Genomic DNA, 15,971 nt, shown 5'->3' on the forward strand with positions numbered 1-15,971 from the left:
ACAAATGTTCGATGCTCAGGATATATAGAGCCCTTGTTTGCTCTAAGCTGGATTATGGATGTGTTGTTTATGGCTCTGCGCGAGAATCTACTCTTCGGATGCTGGATCCAATCCACCATCAAGCATTGCGTTTGTGCACTGGTGCATTTCGAACTTCTCCTATTCAAAGTTTGTACGTGGATGCTTATGAGCCTCCACTATCTCTCAGGAGAGAGCAGTTGTCTTTGTTCTATTACATTAAACAGAAATCTCTGGCTAAACCTTCAGTTTATTGTAGAGTATCAGATACTCAGCTGAAAAGATTATTTACAGCTCGCCCAAGTTGTGTCCCTACATTTGACATTAGAATGGAGAATGTAAGCAGCACGATTGACCTGGACACAAGCAACATTTCACAGGTCGAGGTCGATAATATATCACCTTGGTCAACTCCTGTGATTAATGTTGACTTTAGCTTAAAGCAGTTTCCTAAGGAATCCACCCTGGACTACATCTATAGGCAGCACTTTGCAGAAATTCAACACCACGACAGGAATTTAATTCCTATTTATACTGATGGATCGAAATCGGTTGATTACGTTGGCTCAGCCTTTGTCTGCCAGGATGAGATCGTGGCAGAACAAATTGCATCGAATTCTTCCATCTTTACTGCAGAGTTGCAGGCTATTTACCTAGCCTTAAAATATATAATTAGTAAAGGTCATCGTCGCTGTGTTATTTACACTGACTCAGTTAGTGCACTTCAGGCTTTGATCTCACATGAACCTAGTTCTCACTCTATAGTGATTAAAATTCGCAAACTGTTTTGCCATCTTATTGCGAGTAATATTCTTGTAAAATTTTGTTGGGTCCCAGGCCATGTAGGTATAAGAGGGATGAAGAAGCTGACGCAGCTGCAAAGTCAGCAAGTCCTTCTCAGCATAGAATGTTTATTGAAGGAGGTGACTTGAAGCTGGTCGTTAAAAAACGAGTAGCAGAGAGATGGCAAAATGTGTGGAACGAACAAGTCCACACTAAACTTTACGAGATCAAACCTATAATAGAAAATTGGACACACAACAAACAGTATGATAGGAGATCTGAAGTCATTCTTACTCGTCTGAGGATTGGACATACTCGGCTTACTCATCAATACCTTTTAAGGGTGATGATTAGCCAGTATGCCAGTATTGCATTTGTATTTTAAGTGTCAAACACATACTTTGCAACTGTGTTGCTTTTGACCAGAGTCGCAGACAGTATTTCGGAAATGCAAATTTGAGAGAGATTTTGGGCCAGAGGCCAAATCTTGATAAAATACTGAACTTTTTGAAAGTTATAAATATTAATAAAGAGATTTAACTAATCTATCTATTTATTTATTTATTTATTTAGTATATATTTATATTTGTGTTGTACTGTTTGTTTGCACTTGTTTGTGTTTTTGTGTTGTATTGACGTTTTGTGATATATATATTTAGCTTTGTTTAATTTTACCATTTGTCATGGCGCAGTATAGCCTGTATGGCTCTTGTGCCAAAAAACTAGAACTAACCAACCAACCAACCATCAAACAAACTTAAGACATTGAATCCAATTAGCAGTGAAGACTCTGGGTCTGCCGCTGATGATCTCCAGGCCACTGTTGGCAGGCTCTTTGAAGCCTTCTGCCCCAGCGATTCCTGTGAAGAAGACACTCCAGAACAATCCAATATTAGGGATTACAACCATGCCAAGAACCTCTCAGGTGATGATCCACCTTTTTCATTTCTAGAAGTAGATGACATCATTGCCAAGATGCCAAAGAAGAAGGCTGTTGGTATAGATCAGTTAAGCGCTGATATTGTTCAAGAGATCTGGAAAGTACGACCAGATCTGCTCTTGGAGATCTTCAATATCTGCTTGCAAAAGGGCATCTTTCCTCGTCCGTGGAAGTGCGCACGAGTTATCATCATTCCCAAAAAACGCGGGGAACCATTGACACTGAATAACATGCGCAACATTTCTTTGTTGTCCTCTTTGGGCAAAGTTCTTGATAAGCTCTTATCTAACAGAATTTACTGGTTCTGGGAGTCAAGAAGGCTCTTTCACTGTGCCCAATACGGGTTCAGACGGCAGAGAGGAACCATCGATGCCATCATGGATTTAAAGAACCACATTAAACAACTACTTGCAGAGAATGCTTATGTGTTTGGGATAAGTTTAGATCTGAAGAATGCTTTTAATTCAGCATGGTGGCCACAGATCTTACGCAGACTCAGCGATAATGGCTGTCCCAGAAATCTGTTTTACATAGTGAAAGATTACCTCAAAGACAGGCAGGCCACGATCACAGTGGGTCAACACCTCTTTTCCAAAGATCTACAACGAGGGTGCCCTCAGGGCTCTGTCTGTGGCCCCCTGTTTTGGATAATTCTTTTTGACACTTTTCTCCGTTTGGACTTTGGGCATCAGTGTCGAGTTTTTGCTTATGCCGACGATGCTTTTCTCATTTTTCCGGCCAGATCCAGGCGCATGATTGAGACTATCGCCAATGACATTCTTATAAAAGTAAATGAGTGGGGAGTTAACAACAAACTAATCTTTAACACTGCCAAAACGAAGGGTATTGTTTTTTCAGCCCTTAGATCAACGAGTTTATACCGGCGGGTTCCCTGTGTTCACTTTGGAAACACCTCGATTAAGATAGTGGATCATCTTGCTTTTCTTGGAGTGGTCTTCGATAACAAGCTCACATGGAAACAGCACATTGCGTATATTACTAAGCGGACAAACCTTATCTTCAACAATCTTCTTCGTGTCGCCAGAAACAGTTGGGGACTGGGATACGAGGCTGTCAATGCAATTTATGACTGTGTATTCGTTCCTATTATCTGCTATGCTTCGGCTGTCTGGGGCGAGGCGGCCTTTCATTCACACAACCACCGCCGACTCAGATCAGCTCAGCGCCTTGCGCTCTTGCGCTTGACACGGTGTTACCGTACAGTCTCCAATGTCGCCTTACCTATTCTTGCCGGAAAGCCACCTATCCTTCAACAAATCCAATACTGCATGGGAAGGTTTCTTCTCTCCCGTGGTAAGTGCATTAACATTTCAGATACCACATTTGATGCGTCCTGCTATGAGACAAACAGTTCTTTTGCGGACTTGCCCCATCCTGCTCTCAGAAGAGGCCTTGGATCCCGGGACTGTTCGACTACAATTGAAGTCTATACTGACGGGTCTAAGACCAATCAGGGTACCGCTTGTGCATTTGTGGTTTATGTATGTAACAATGAAATTCACCATGACACCTTCCTCTTACACCCAGAGTGCTCAGTGTTCCAAGCCGAAGTGTTTGCTGTTTACAAAGCCATCGAATTCTGTAACACAAAGTTTAATAATTGTAATATCTCTATTCTTTCGGATAGCAAGGCTACTGTCCAAGTTCTAACTAATAAGGATACCACTCATCCCATTGCAAGAGAGACTTTGTCTTCTGCCAACCAGTCTAGTAACAAATTTTACATCAAATGGATTAAAGGGCACTGTGGCACTCCGGGCAACGAACGTGCAGACATGCTTGCTCGTACAACAACCATGCTCACGGACATCATTCCGGCATACAATCAACTCCCGGTTTCAAGACTAAAAGAACTCCTGTGGCATCAGACTGTTGCCAGATGGCAAGAAGAATGGGAGCGAACTCCGGAATCGCACATCACTCGACAATTTTTCCCAGACGTCGAAAGACGGCTCAAGTGGAAGTGGCTTCACCCTGAACACCGCAGTTCTCAACTGCTTACAGAGCACGGAAAATTTAACGTCTACCTGTATAGGTTTCGGCATAGTGACACTGACTGTTGTCCTATCTGTGGGGTGCGTGACGGGGTTAAACATTATCTGTTATCGTGCCCGATATTGGAAGATATAAGACGCGAACTCAAGATCTACATAGAAGAAGACAACCTGAGTTGGCCATGTAAGCCAGAACATCTTGTGTCAAGCAAAAAGTACTTTTTTCTTTTTCAAAGAATGGTTAAACTTTACTTCATCAGAACATTAATACACTAATTATTGTTTTACTGTTTTAGCTTTATTGTATCGCCAAAGACCTTTCATGATCTTCTACTAGCCTACTATGTTCTTTTGTGTTGGTTGCTGCACAAATCTGCGCTGTGCCCTCATTCTGGCCTACGTTCTACGGGCGATTCCATCTGTTTTATCTGAGCTCAGGAGCTCCTATATACTTACTGTGAGTAAGTTGCTGCATAAGATCTGTTCAGTGTTTGTCACCTGGTCCTCTGTTTATACGCGGATTCTGTTTAGGCTGTTTTACGGTCATTATAATTGTCAAAAACATTGACTCATTTACTGATATGTTTTTTAGTTAATGTATATTTTCGCGTTTTTGTTTTTTTTTGTTTTTTTTTATTTTTATTTCATTATCATTTACATTGTCAGTTCTATTGCTCAGAATGTAACACTACTGTATTCCATGTCTTTCTACCCCAACTGTGCCTAGCGGTGTCGGGAGAAATAAAGTTTATTTTGTCTGTCTGTCTGTCCTCTCTGATTACAAAGGAACCGACGACAATCGGTGAAAGTTGAGATAGTCTATTGGCAAGTGAGACCTGATCTGTTTATTTTAAAGCTGTATCGTCTCTAATTACAAAAAATAAACGTAAATGAAACGTTATAAAGAAAGAAAAGTATGAAAACAACAGATAAAATCATATTTCTGATGATCAGTGACGGAAATTTACAATTAAAAAACAACTAACGACCGATGCCACGATCCCAGTGCTAGGCAAGCGATAAGCGATTAGTCTTGTCAACCTGCAGCACACTTGACTGCACAATTAGTCCCTCCACCTCAATTTCCTCACCCCTATTAAGGTGCAAATCGGACCAGTCCCCCTGAAACGCCTTTGGTAACAGGGCGTTTTGGCGTATCAAGTGATCGATCTACCTGGCAACACTGTACCAAAACACTTCAGTCCTTTTCACTTCTCCAACCTTCCAGACTTTTCCACCTACGAAAATGCCGCCGACTAAAACCGAATCGACTGTTCGAAACATTACGGTCCGTTCGTTAGTCGACCGATACTATGTCGCGCCAGCTTGGTTACCGCTGCCGGAGATTAAAGATAAAATTCCACTCAATACTCACCTTTGAACCGTCTGCCTGTGGCTGCCGCCGACACGTGAACATTCTCGTTTTAAAAACCAAAACAAGTGGCGGGAACGCTGTTTCCATTTCGTGGCCAGTGTTGCCATCTCTGTTTCTTCAAAATAAAGAAGGGATACGGTCTCGAAAAACACTAAAATAAACAGAATTTCTACGTTAACAAGACCATTTTAGAAACGACAAAAAATAATGCCCCGAATTAAATTAAATTAAAATATTACTTGCCATGCATCAAAAATATCGGCGTAATTTGGAAGTGGATTTTATTCCATTCGATATTATTTACAAAAAACGAAAAGTAAATCCAGGTGACGAAAATAATTGCTATTGGTGGCCGAGCAAACGAAACGAAACCAAACACCAGTTTTCTTTAACTTTTTTTGCCCTGTGGGCACTAACAAAGCCTATTTTAGAAAGCCCATTATGGGTTCGGCCAGGCCTACAAAAGAAAAAAGGTTAATGTTACCTATGGTATCGAAGATGGAGACGGGGAAATTTTTTTTTCTAGCGACTCGTCGGCGACGGGGAAATTTCTCCCCTCTCTACTTTCGAGATGGCCGCGTTTCCGGTAATCTCGAATCAGATTCTCGAGTGATAATCTCTACTGGGGGCGTACTTGTACTATCTGTCGCATTATGCAAATTAATACTAATTTTTCGACGAGAGGAAACTTTCGACGTGCAGTACATCTATCGAAACCCGAACATTTATTCGTAAGGGAAGTTTTTTTTTTGTGATTTAGGTTTGTATATTTCGAGATAATTCGCATTTTGTGCGTTAATATTATTAACGATAGCTTTGTTATTTAATTTGTAGTTTTTTTTTTAACTCAAGATATGAGTGATATAGATATTAATTCCGAAGAATTTTGGGCGGGATGTACTTCCCAGACTTTTTTCCAATTGTTGGAACACGATTATACTGAACTTGGACTTGACTCGCGAATAGACAGAGGGTTTAAATTAGCTGTCAAATTGGGGTTACAGCACACTGTAGACATTTGTTCGAAATGTTCCAAACCGTGCAAAGTAGTATATCGCAACGACAGAAAATCGTGTGCGATGAGATGCCACAAATGTTGGAACTTCAGCTCTGCCTTCGACGGTACGTTTAAAGGTAAATGTGGAAACTTACCGTGGAATTCGATTTTGTCGTTTATATGGCATCACCTCGCGCTCGATTGCTCTACAAATATTTCTGCTAATGCCGCCGGAATATCTAACAAAGCTGCAGTCGATTGGTCGAACCATATCAGATTTGTAATGCTAGTAGCACTACATAATATTCTATCGTTCAAAATAGGAGGACCAAATAAAACTGTCGAAATAGACGAGACCGTTATTTGTAAAAGAAAATACGAAAAAGGTAGAAAGCTTAAAAGCACAAAATGGGTCGTCGGAGGCATTTGCCGAGAAGATAAAAGCTGTTTCGTTTGCCAAGTAAACGACAGGTCGGAAAATACTCTCAATTGGATTATATCGAAATTTATTAATTCGGGCACTACTGTATTGACTGACGAATGGAAAGGCTACTACAATATCGACAAATTGGAAGGAATCGAAATATCACACAGGACGATTAATCACTCTGAAAATTTCGTCGATCCAAAAACGGGAGTCCACACCCAAAATATCGAAAGACTGTGGGGATATTTGAAAAATAAAAAAAACCTTCCAAAACACTATACAGAAGACCTTTCCGATTCTTACATGTACGCATTTATGTATAGAAAATACCTGAATTGGCCTTCAAAAAAACTAGGAGATCGTTTTTTTACCTTCGTTCGACATTTACGGAATATATATTCCGGATGTGGAAAGGAACCAATATGGAAGGAACCCGCGACAGTCCCAGCAGCCCCTATAGTGGAAAAACGTTCGGAAAAAAAAGGAATGCGGGGGGGCAAGTAAGAAGATTGCAGAGAAAAGTACTACTAAAAAGAAACAGAAAAGAACGACGACGACATCAAGTATTTCCAAGTCTTCAACATCGATTTCAACAAAGCGTCAAAGGACCGCGAAGGACCAACGCTAATGTAAGTTTATTTATACCATCTATATATATATATATATATATATGTTTAAAATAGTTTAAAATATCTTTTAACATCTAGTTAAGTATAATTTATTGTTGTCGACGGTCGCCATCTTGTTTGCACGTTAGCTTGCGTGCAGACAAGACGGCGACCGGAAACGCGGCCATCTCGAACGTAGGGGGAAAAAATTTCCCCGTCGGCGTCTAGTATCTAGGGGGAAAAATTTCCCCGTCGGCGTCTAGTATCTAGGGGGAAAAATTTCCCCGTCGCCATCTTCAATACCACGGGTAACATTAACCGACAAAAAAAGGCGGCCGGTTGGTGAGGGACGAGGCCCAACGTATCCAGACGGACCACTCTGCACAAAAATTCCTGGGGATTTTTCCAACGCCCAGATTCGATCCCGGGTCCTCCAGAGCAGTAGGCTGCCACTTTGACTACTCGGTCATCTGGCCGTCTGCCTAACGCCGGTAGTCGGTGGCGGGTTGGCACCCGGCCACGGGAAGTTTTTAGGGTTATTCTGGCGTTTGTAACACCTAAACGGAGAGCGGTTTTCCATAGAAAGTTCTCCCAGGAGACGTTTCCCTCGGCGGATCGCTCACCCGTCTTGTTGCCGTAATCGGATAAACCAAACGGAAGAAAAACGAAAATTCAGTTAGCCTAGATCAAGGGTATCGAACTCAAACTCAGCGATGGGCCAGTCACATAGATGTAAATTGGATGCGGGCTGTTTTCGATATTATTCCGTTAACGAAAATTTGTTGTAATTTAAAAATAGGCTCTAACAAAGGTTCTTTAGTTGCAGGGCCTTTACGACTTACGTAAACACTTAGACATTTGAATTTTTCTGTTTTAGTCCCCGCAAGATGTTAGAAATATAAATTTTTAAAAAATCGAGACCGCGTGCCCAATATAAAACCTTACTGGTTTAGAACGTACCGACGTGTAGATTTTGACAAAGGGAAAGAAATAATGAAATGCCTCTGTTTTTAAGCAATCAGCATTTATCGGAAAACATTTTTAATAAGTGCTACTTACCAATATTAAATATTATTATGAGACAACGAGGGGTGAGTTCTGTAATACAGTAATTAACTACACAATTTTTGTGTTTATATTAAACTTTTAACAAATCCCAGAGTCTGTCATTTCTATACTACTGACATGTTGTTTGTTTGATGTGTTTACACAGAATAAAGTTGCTGAATGAAATGTTGCTATCACCGGAAATATGATGTTTACATTTATGTAAAGGTTGGTAAAAAAAAGGAAAATGTTGCGTTGAAAGTTGGGAAATTATGCAATCTTCTCTTTAAGGTAAATTTCTCTTATTCAAAAGATCAATTCTTAAAATCGATTACTTTTTTTCAGTAATGCAGCAATAATCCTGTGTTACAGTCTTGTCACTGTCAAGTGACAAGGGCTTAACCGACTAATTACCACTGAACATTGGTAGTTTGTCGTGGGTTCGTGCATCGCCAACGAGCTGGGCGCGGGGATTTTCTGAGTTTTCTTAAAGTTTGTAACACCTAAACAGAGGCCAGTTTCCCATAAAAGTATTCCTGGGAGGCATCCTCCTCGGCAGATTGCTCATGTGTCGCATTGCCGTAACCAAATAAACCAAACCGAACTTATCCTGCTACAATAAAATATTACATAAAATATTTTATAATACCTCAGAGTCTCTAAATGCATGGGCCTGAAAGTAGTAGTCTATACAAGCATAACTCCATTGCGTAATGCCCAAAAAAGTTTGCATGGCTTTCTATGGAAAACTTCCCTATTTTGGTGTTAATCGGGGTTCTTAAAATGTGTTCCTTCGGTTAGGTACAGTCTTCCGTCTTAATTATAAGTGGATAAAATTCGAGTTGAAAGATTTGAGGATATGATACAAAGCCTAAAACATCAAGCAACGAATTGTTTAACTTACCCGGCAACATTTGACGGCGCCATCTGTTATCATATTTTATTTTAAAACTTATTGCCATTTTATAATAGTTTAAAAATATAAAAAGCTTAATTTTGTGGGTAGGGATGAGTTTTATAAAAAAATTGTAAATGCTGATAACAATTCGTAAAATCGTCATTAAATCCGATCGTACTGGAGACACACACGGCAATCTTTATCTTTCCATCCCCTAGATCAGGGGTCAGCAGTATGTCAAGTGAGAAGAGCCAAATTGTCATGTAAACAAGATACTAATAGTACCAGAGAACCACATCGTAGCTTAACTGCTTTGCCGATTGCCGACCAACTGTGTTGAAGGACGTCCCCTAGTGCGCGTTACAGGCATTCCGTGACAATAATAAATTCCTATTACAAATATACTGAATTATTTATATTGTTATTTGCTATTGGCCAAATGAATAATAACAATTTATACTGTTAATGTAAATAATAATTTGTATTATGAATTTAAATGTGCGAAATACGACACACGACAGGGAGGCCTCTAGTGGCCGTTTTTGGCATAACGTTACACGGACGGACGGACACGCGTTCAATAAGTTATATATATAGATATGCTTTAAATGCTACCACTCGCATGCGAACCCGAACCGGATAGCGAGGACTGAAAGGGCTTATAACGATACATATATGCATACATATTCGGGAGAGATCGCGTACGAAAATCGCTCTTCCGTAGGAAAAGAGGAGACCAGCATACATATTAAAGCTAAACGCGCTTTCATCATTTAACCATTTTTTCCTTTTATATTTAACAGAAAAGACAATCATGACAGATACAGCCTGGAATGTGAACGAAGGCAGCGTCGATGGAGCAACGGGCCACTCAGTATAGCCAGAGAACAAATTTACAGTGACCCCGACACCGTGAGAGGCGCCCTTCGGCGGGCGACTCAAAACCCCCGACCGGAAAATCCAGAAATTATCCTCTTGCCGCAACGGGCCGAAATAGATCCCGACCTGCGGAGGGAAGTTGAAAAGGCGGTGTCTGCTGCCATAAGTAAGGCCAATTGCATCCCAAAGAGAGACGGATCTCCGCAGACGGGAATCCATGACACCTTTCCCTCTCGGCCCCGACGGGGTGGGAAGAGGCCAAGCGATATTGGAGCAAAGAAATATCATTCAGCGTCAAGATCGGGTAAGACAGGCTTTACGAGAAAGAGAAGAAATGTTCCTGGCGGCGGGGAGAGCCAGAAGTTGGCGCCCCCAATGATAAAAACAAAAAAAAAAACTTAAACTTCATCATAAAGGGGAAGAGGAAGAATGCGGAAACTCCATCACAATGACGGACACTCCCTGTTCAAGGCCTTTGTATCTCTATAATAATAGTTATACCCCTTCGCTTTATAATCATCAATATTAATCATAATGTACCAAAAATATAGTAGATGTAACAATTTGAATTTTACATATGTATAACCCATATTAAACTTTTTATATTAATTAGTTTGTTTGACGGTCAATGTGATAGCCGATCGGTCATGAATCAAAGCGGAAACCCCGCGCGGTTCGCCGAGGAGACAGAAAACGGGATCGCCGATTCTGCAAACGCGGGGATCGGACTGGCAACCCAAGTCGCCAGGTAAAATGTCGCTAACCTTGGAACGACATTTTTAAATGGCGGGGAGCCGTGTAGGGATCGCAAAAACGCGTAAAAATGGTGAATAATTATAAAGTTCCGAAGTCGGGAAATTTTGAGAGTCAAATCGTGTCAGGAGCAAGTGTTGGTGATGTAAACTATACACGAAAGAAACTTTCCCAAAATTTATCTTAGAACAAACGCGACACGATAATGAACGACCGAGGGGATGTCAACTGAGAGAGAGGGAGCTTTGTCCAGGTGCTCGTGTACAAGTGTCAGAAACGGGAAACAAAGGGGGGTAAATGGCCACCGAAGCATCTGGCGGACCGCTTGAGGTCAAAAACGTCAAAGAGAGGGCCATAACGGCGGAATATACAAGCACGAACTTCAAAGACTCCGTCAACACCTCTCGGAACTCTCCCGACCCAGATCGGTCTCCGGTTTTGCATAGAAACAAAAGAAATGACCAATCGGGGTAAGGGAGAGGAGGAACAGAACCAATCAAGAGGGTGAGATTCAAAGGGGAAAATATAAAACTCCCGAGTCGCGAGGTCAGGCAGTTCGATCCTCCTTCGGCCATTCGGAAAAGAAGTGCGGCGGTTCTCCTCCAGACAGGCGGTTCCTCCCCAGTCGACTCTGCACGGGTCAAAACGGTCCGGAGATCCCGAGAAACAAAGTTTGCCATCTACAGAGGCCGACGAAACTCCTCCTCATCTACAACGAGACCATCATCTCAGCATTCATCAGCGCCACAAGACTGTCTCTCCGAAATCGACCTAGGAAGCCCGGAACATTCCCAACGTCACCTCACCAACACTACTCTAACGATCTAGATTGTGTTGTACCTCAATAATATGTAAGTTAACTTAGTAGTTAGAATAAACGGTTTTGTGTAAGACACTTGTCATCTTTGTCTCCTACCGCCGCCACCCACATACGATTTCGACCCTAGGTTTTCCTGATGCGTGATTAACTGCTTTCCCCTGGAAGTCGGCGGCCTTACATTAGAGAAAAAAGTTAATAAAACGTACTTATTGGCAGTGGTATTCTCGATCGTTAAATTGTAGTTCCGGAATCAACAAATTATTAAATCCACGTAAATCACGCTCTCGAAATAGCTTCCTAACACACTAGTGTCTCTTTTCGCGTTTTTAATAAAATCATTCCTTAAAATCATCGATGGCTGAGTATTATGCAACCAACAACAAATAACATCAGATACGGACGGCGCCATTTTACTAAACTACATACGATGTTGTTACATTTCCGTTTCCTATTCGGTCAGAATTTTTATGTATGTGTGTTCTAGCGTAAAACAGAAACTGAACCGAAAGCTGATTTCTGATTCAGTTTTCTGCCACACAGTTTTACGCATGTGTGTTCTTGGCCTTAGAGGATGATGCTATTAAATTTTGGTGGTTAAGTCGAGGGTTTTCGAGAGATAGAGGAGGTTGTGTGTCGTATCTCGAGTAGGGTCGGACTTAATGAGGATTTTACTCGTTATTAGCATTTGCAATGTTTTATAAAAGCCACCCCTTCCTTCGAAATTAACTTTATTGCCATTTTATAGTAATTAAAAATATAAAAAAGTCTTTAATAATAAAGACTTTTTTATAACAGATGACCTCACATAAGCAGTTTTTAAAGCCGGATAAGTTAAGCAACTCGTTGCTGGATTTTTTTCTGATGATAAAACGTCTCGTTAACGACAATAATTGTATTAAATTATATAGATTTTTATGAAAAACATCATTTATATGAATATATATAACATTACGTCTTAACCAAAATTGAGTTAACATCAACATATCAAGCCGCTTCGTTACGCAAATTTAAATATGGAAGATTTAATAATCGTGTTTCCAGCGAAGATTTAATAATTTTTTTCAAGATTTTTTATGGTGAAACTGTCAAAAAGGTAAAAAGCATAATTAATTTTCTTTCTTGAATGATGTTGCCGGGGATCTGAAGCTTTATGGCCTCAGACACGTGTAGATATATACTGCACTTTTTTATATGCAGTAAGTACTCGGAAAGTAAAAAAAAAAATCCGCAAAAACAACTCCAATCCGCGCTCACTAGGTATAGTTAACTACGGCCTTGTTGAGGGCCTCGCACATCCTAAAATCGTCACTGGTTATAGCTAGACCACATATTCGTAAGGTTTTAAACAGAGTATTGAAAAACATATGAAATCAAACTAAATTTCGATACACAAATATCATGTTAAATATAGCATTTTTAACAAAAACAGAAAAAATCTAAGAAATATTTTATTATAGGAAGAAAAAAGTAAAACTTTTCCTTAAAGTCATTGAGAAACAAATTGAAATGTATATTTATGTAAGTAAAATATCTGTTCAGAAGATATATTAATTAACAGTCTATTTAAATATGTATATATATTTTATGTATATGTGAAGAGCATTAATGGAGAAGGTCCTGATAATCATCTTTTGTTTGAAAGAATTTTCTCACAACAAAAGACAGTATGATCCGGCACTATTTAGAGATAAATCATATCAAGAATATCTAAACTTTTGTTTGCAAATAAAACAGGTAAATAATTATAAACAGCATCTTTGGAAGATTTTTGTAGGTCTGTTTTGTGCTACATAACCAAAATTTAATGAAGAATAATTATACTTAGTGTTTATTTTCTAAAGTTTGTAATATATATATATTATATACTGTATATATATATCACATGTACTGTACATAAAATATATATACATTTTTAAATAGACTGTTAATTAATATATCTTATGAACAGATATTTTACTTACATAAATATACAAATATAATACATATAATATATATATCAGGCATGAGCATGCAAATGCGGCTCTTGCTGAAAGTGTTAATTTCTGTTTATTATTATTTTTACAATTTTATTTTTATAATTTTGTGAAAATATGTTTATTAAAAAATTCAATATTTGTTTTTATATTATATATAATAAAATCGCGCGCCTTACCATACTATCCGCCAGGACAGTACAGAACTGCGGCTCCCATGCATTTTGCAAAACCTACATTTCGGCTCCCACTGAACTCTTGCTTGCCCACCCCTGTTATATATATATTTCAAACTGAAAATAAGTTAAAATCATACTTATTTTCTGCTAAAGATCTTATAATATCGTGTTTTTTAATGGAACCGAATTTAAAACTTACACAATTTAAAAAAATAAACAAAAAATTTGAATTCTTTGCCAGAAAATGAATATAAGAACTCAACTTTTCAATAAGATTTCATTTAAAAATTTACAATTTCTAACCATAATATCGTGGTTGGATGGCCAATTGGTTAAGGTGACAGCCTGCCACTCTGGAATCTGCGATCAAATCGTAACTGGTCTAAAAATCCCAAGAGTTTTTCGTGGGTAATTTGTCTGGATATGTTGGGTCCTGTTCCTTGTTGTCCACCTTGTCGTGGGCGTGGTAAAATCCATAAAGGGCTTGCTACTAGAAAGGTTCTCTTAGAAGGAGAAAGAGTTAAAATATATATAGGAGACATCTCTGCATTAAGCATGTGAATTTATGAATGATAGAAGTCGCGATTTGCTTATTTTTTTTAAGTTAAAATTTCGTTATATTTAGATTAATTCCAAATGTAATATAATCGTGGGATACGGACCTATGACGAGAGACGGCTATAGTTGCTGTTTTAATCTTCAAGAACATCAAATAATATTCACTCTGACATCATTTAATACATTCGAAAAAACAGATTTGCAAAGTTTTGCCCAACATTTGACAGCAAGTTTGATCGAAATCGGCGAATTTTGTCAAAAGAATTCACGAAAACTCACCACAAGGTCAGCTAAAATTAGCGTAAATTCTATATAAGAATCATTTATGTAATTTTTTAAATGTTATTTTTATTATTTTCAGCACCAAAGCGAAATGATTGCGTAAATTAAAGTGATAATAATTATCTAAATTGAATCATAAAGTTTATTAGCTATGAGATGTTACCATTGACACCTTGATTATATTTCTTTAATTGAATAAATTAATTTCAAATTTTTTCGTGATTTATTGGCTAACTTATAAACAAACGTAAAACATAAATACAAAACTTTAAAAGTTATTAATTTTTCTATGAGCTAAAATTTAAAATACTTGATTTTGTATGAAGTAAGTTTGATTTCGTCGCTATGGGGCAGAATACAGAAAAAATGGCTAAATTCGTGTCATAAGCTTTGTAGACACAGGAATCTATCGATCTGAGGAAAACAAGTAAAGTTAGCGCGTGACAAGATAGTACGCAGCGCCATCTCTCATCGCTAGCAGTAACTAAATTCGATTAATTAAAAAAATCGGATACGAGAAAACAAGAAGCATCGTCGATCCATCCGTTCCAGAAAATTGAATAAATTAATTTTCAACTAGAAAACGGAAGGGGAGAAAGAAAAAAGTGGAAGCTAGGTACTTATAGAAGTTTCCAAGCGATACTGTCGGCCGGGAGCGGTGGCGTGTTCCTGTAATCCAGCTACTCGGAGGCCAGAACTAGAGAACGGCTTGAGGATGGGAGAAGACCTTCACGTTGTTCTATGTCGATCGGATGTCCGCACTAAGAGCGACGTCGATATGGTGGCCCTCGGGGAGTCGGGGGTAACCAGGTTGTCTAAGGAGGAGCGAATCGGCCCAGGGCGGAAACGCAGCAGGCAAAAGCTCTCGCGTCGTGCAGTAGTGGGATAGCGTCTGTGAATAGGCGGCGTGTCGGTACCCTTCCAATACAGTTGGACCTAGTTCTGCTTTTTTTTTTCTAATTTCGTATTAATTTTTTTCATATATATAATTAATACTACGTAACTGTTCTCTGTCTCCATACATGACGTGATCCATTATTCGATTTTCACGGTCTGGAACATACCTGGCCAATTCGCGGCCCGTCACGTTAAATTGTGTGGCCCGCTAAGCGATATTACATATCTATTAAAACTTTTGTTTCCTGTTATGTGTATACCAAAACAATTAAATAAATGAAAATTTGCATGTGTCATTGTTATAATGCGCAAGTGCGAGTACGAACTCTTACAAAATGAATAAGATTTTATTGTTATATCATTTGTTTTACTTTTTAAAAGCATGTTTGCCTAAATTGTGGCTCACCGTAATGTTACGCGTGATCAAAGTGGCCCGCGAAAAATTTGGATTGGCCAGGCCTGGTCTAGAAACACAAGGTCAGCACCAGTTTCCTGTGGAGCTGGATCCTTATTTCCAAGGTC

At 39.2% G+C, this 15,971-nt stretch overlaps 1 protein-coding gene across 1 annotated transcript; it reads left to right on the forward strand.

Annotated features, from left to right (window-relative positions):
* The first annotated feature begins 13,034 nt into the window (after nt 1–13,034).
* LOC136978260 (choline O-acetyltransferase-like) lies at nt 13,035–14,763 on the forward strand. The gene is made up of 4 exons (XM_067273944.1): nt 13,035–13,078; nt 13,159–13,294; nt 14,338–14,555; nt 14,632–14,763. The coding sequence occupies exons 2-4, from the start codon at nt 13,166–13,168 to the stop codon at nt 14,645–14,647; spliced, it is 363 nt and encodes a 120-aa protein (XP_067130045.1). The 5' UTR covers nt 13,035–13,078; nt 13,159–13,165; the 3' UTR covers nt 14,648–14,763.
* The last annotated feature ends 1,208 nt before the right edge of the window (nt 14,764–15,971 follow it).

Source organism: Centruroides vittatus, unplaced genomic scaffold, assembly GCF_030686945.1.
Source record: "Centruroides vittatus isolate TY-2023 unplaced genomic scaffold, ASM3068694v2 contig_502, whole genome shotgun sequence".
NCBI lineage: Eukaryota > Metazoa > Arthropoda > Arachnida > Scorpiones > Buthidae > Centruroides > Centruroides vittatus.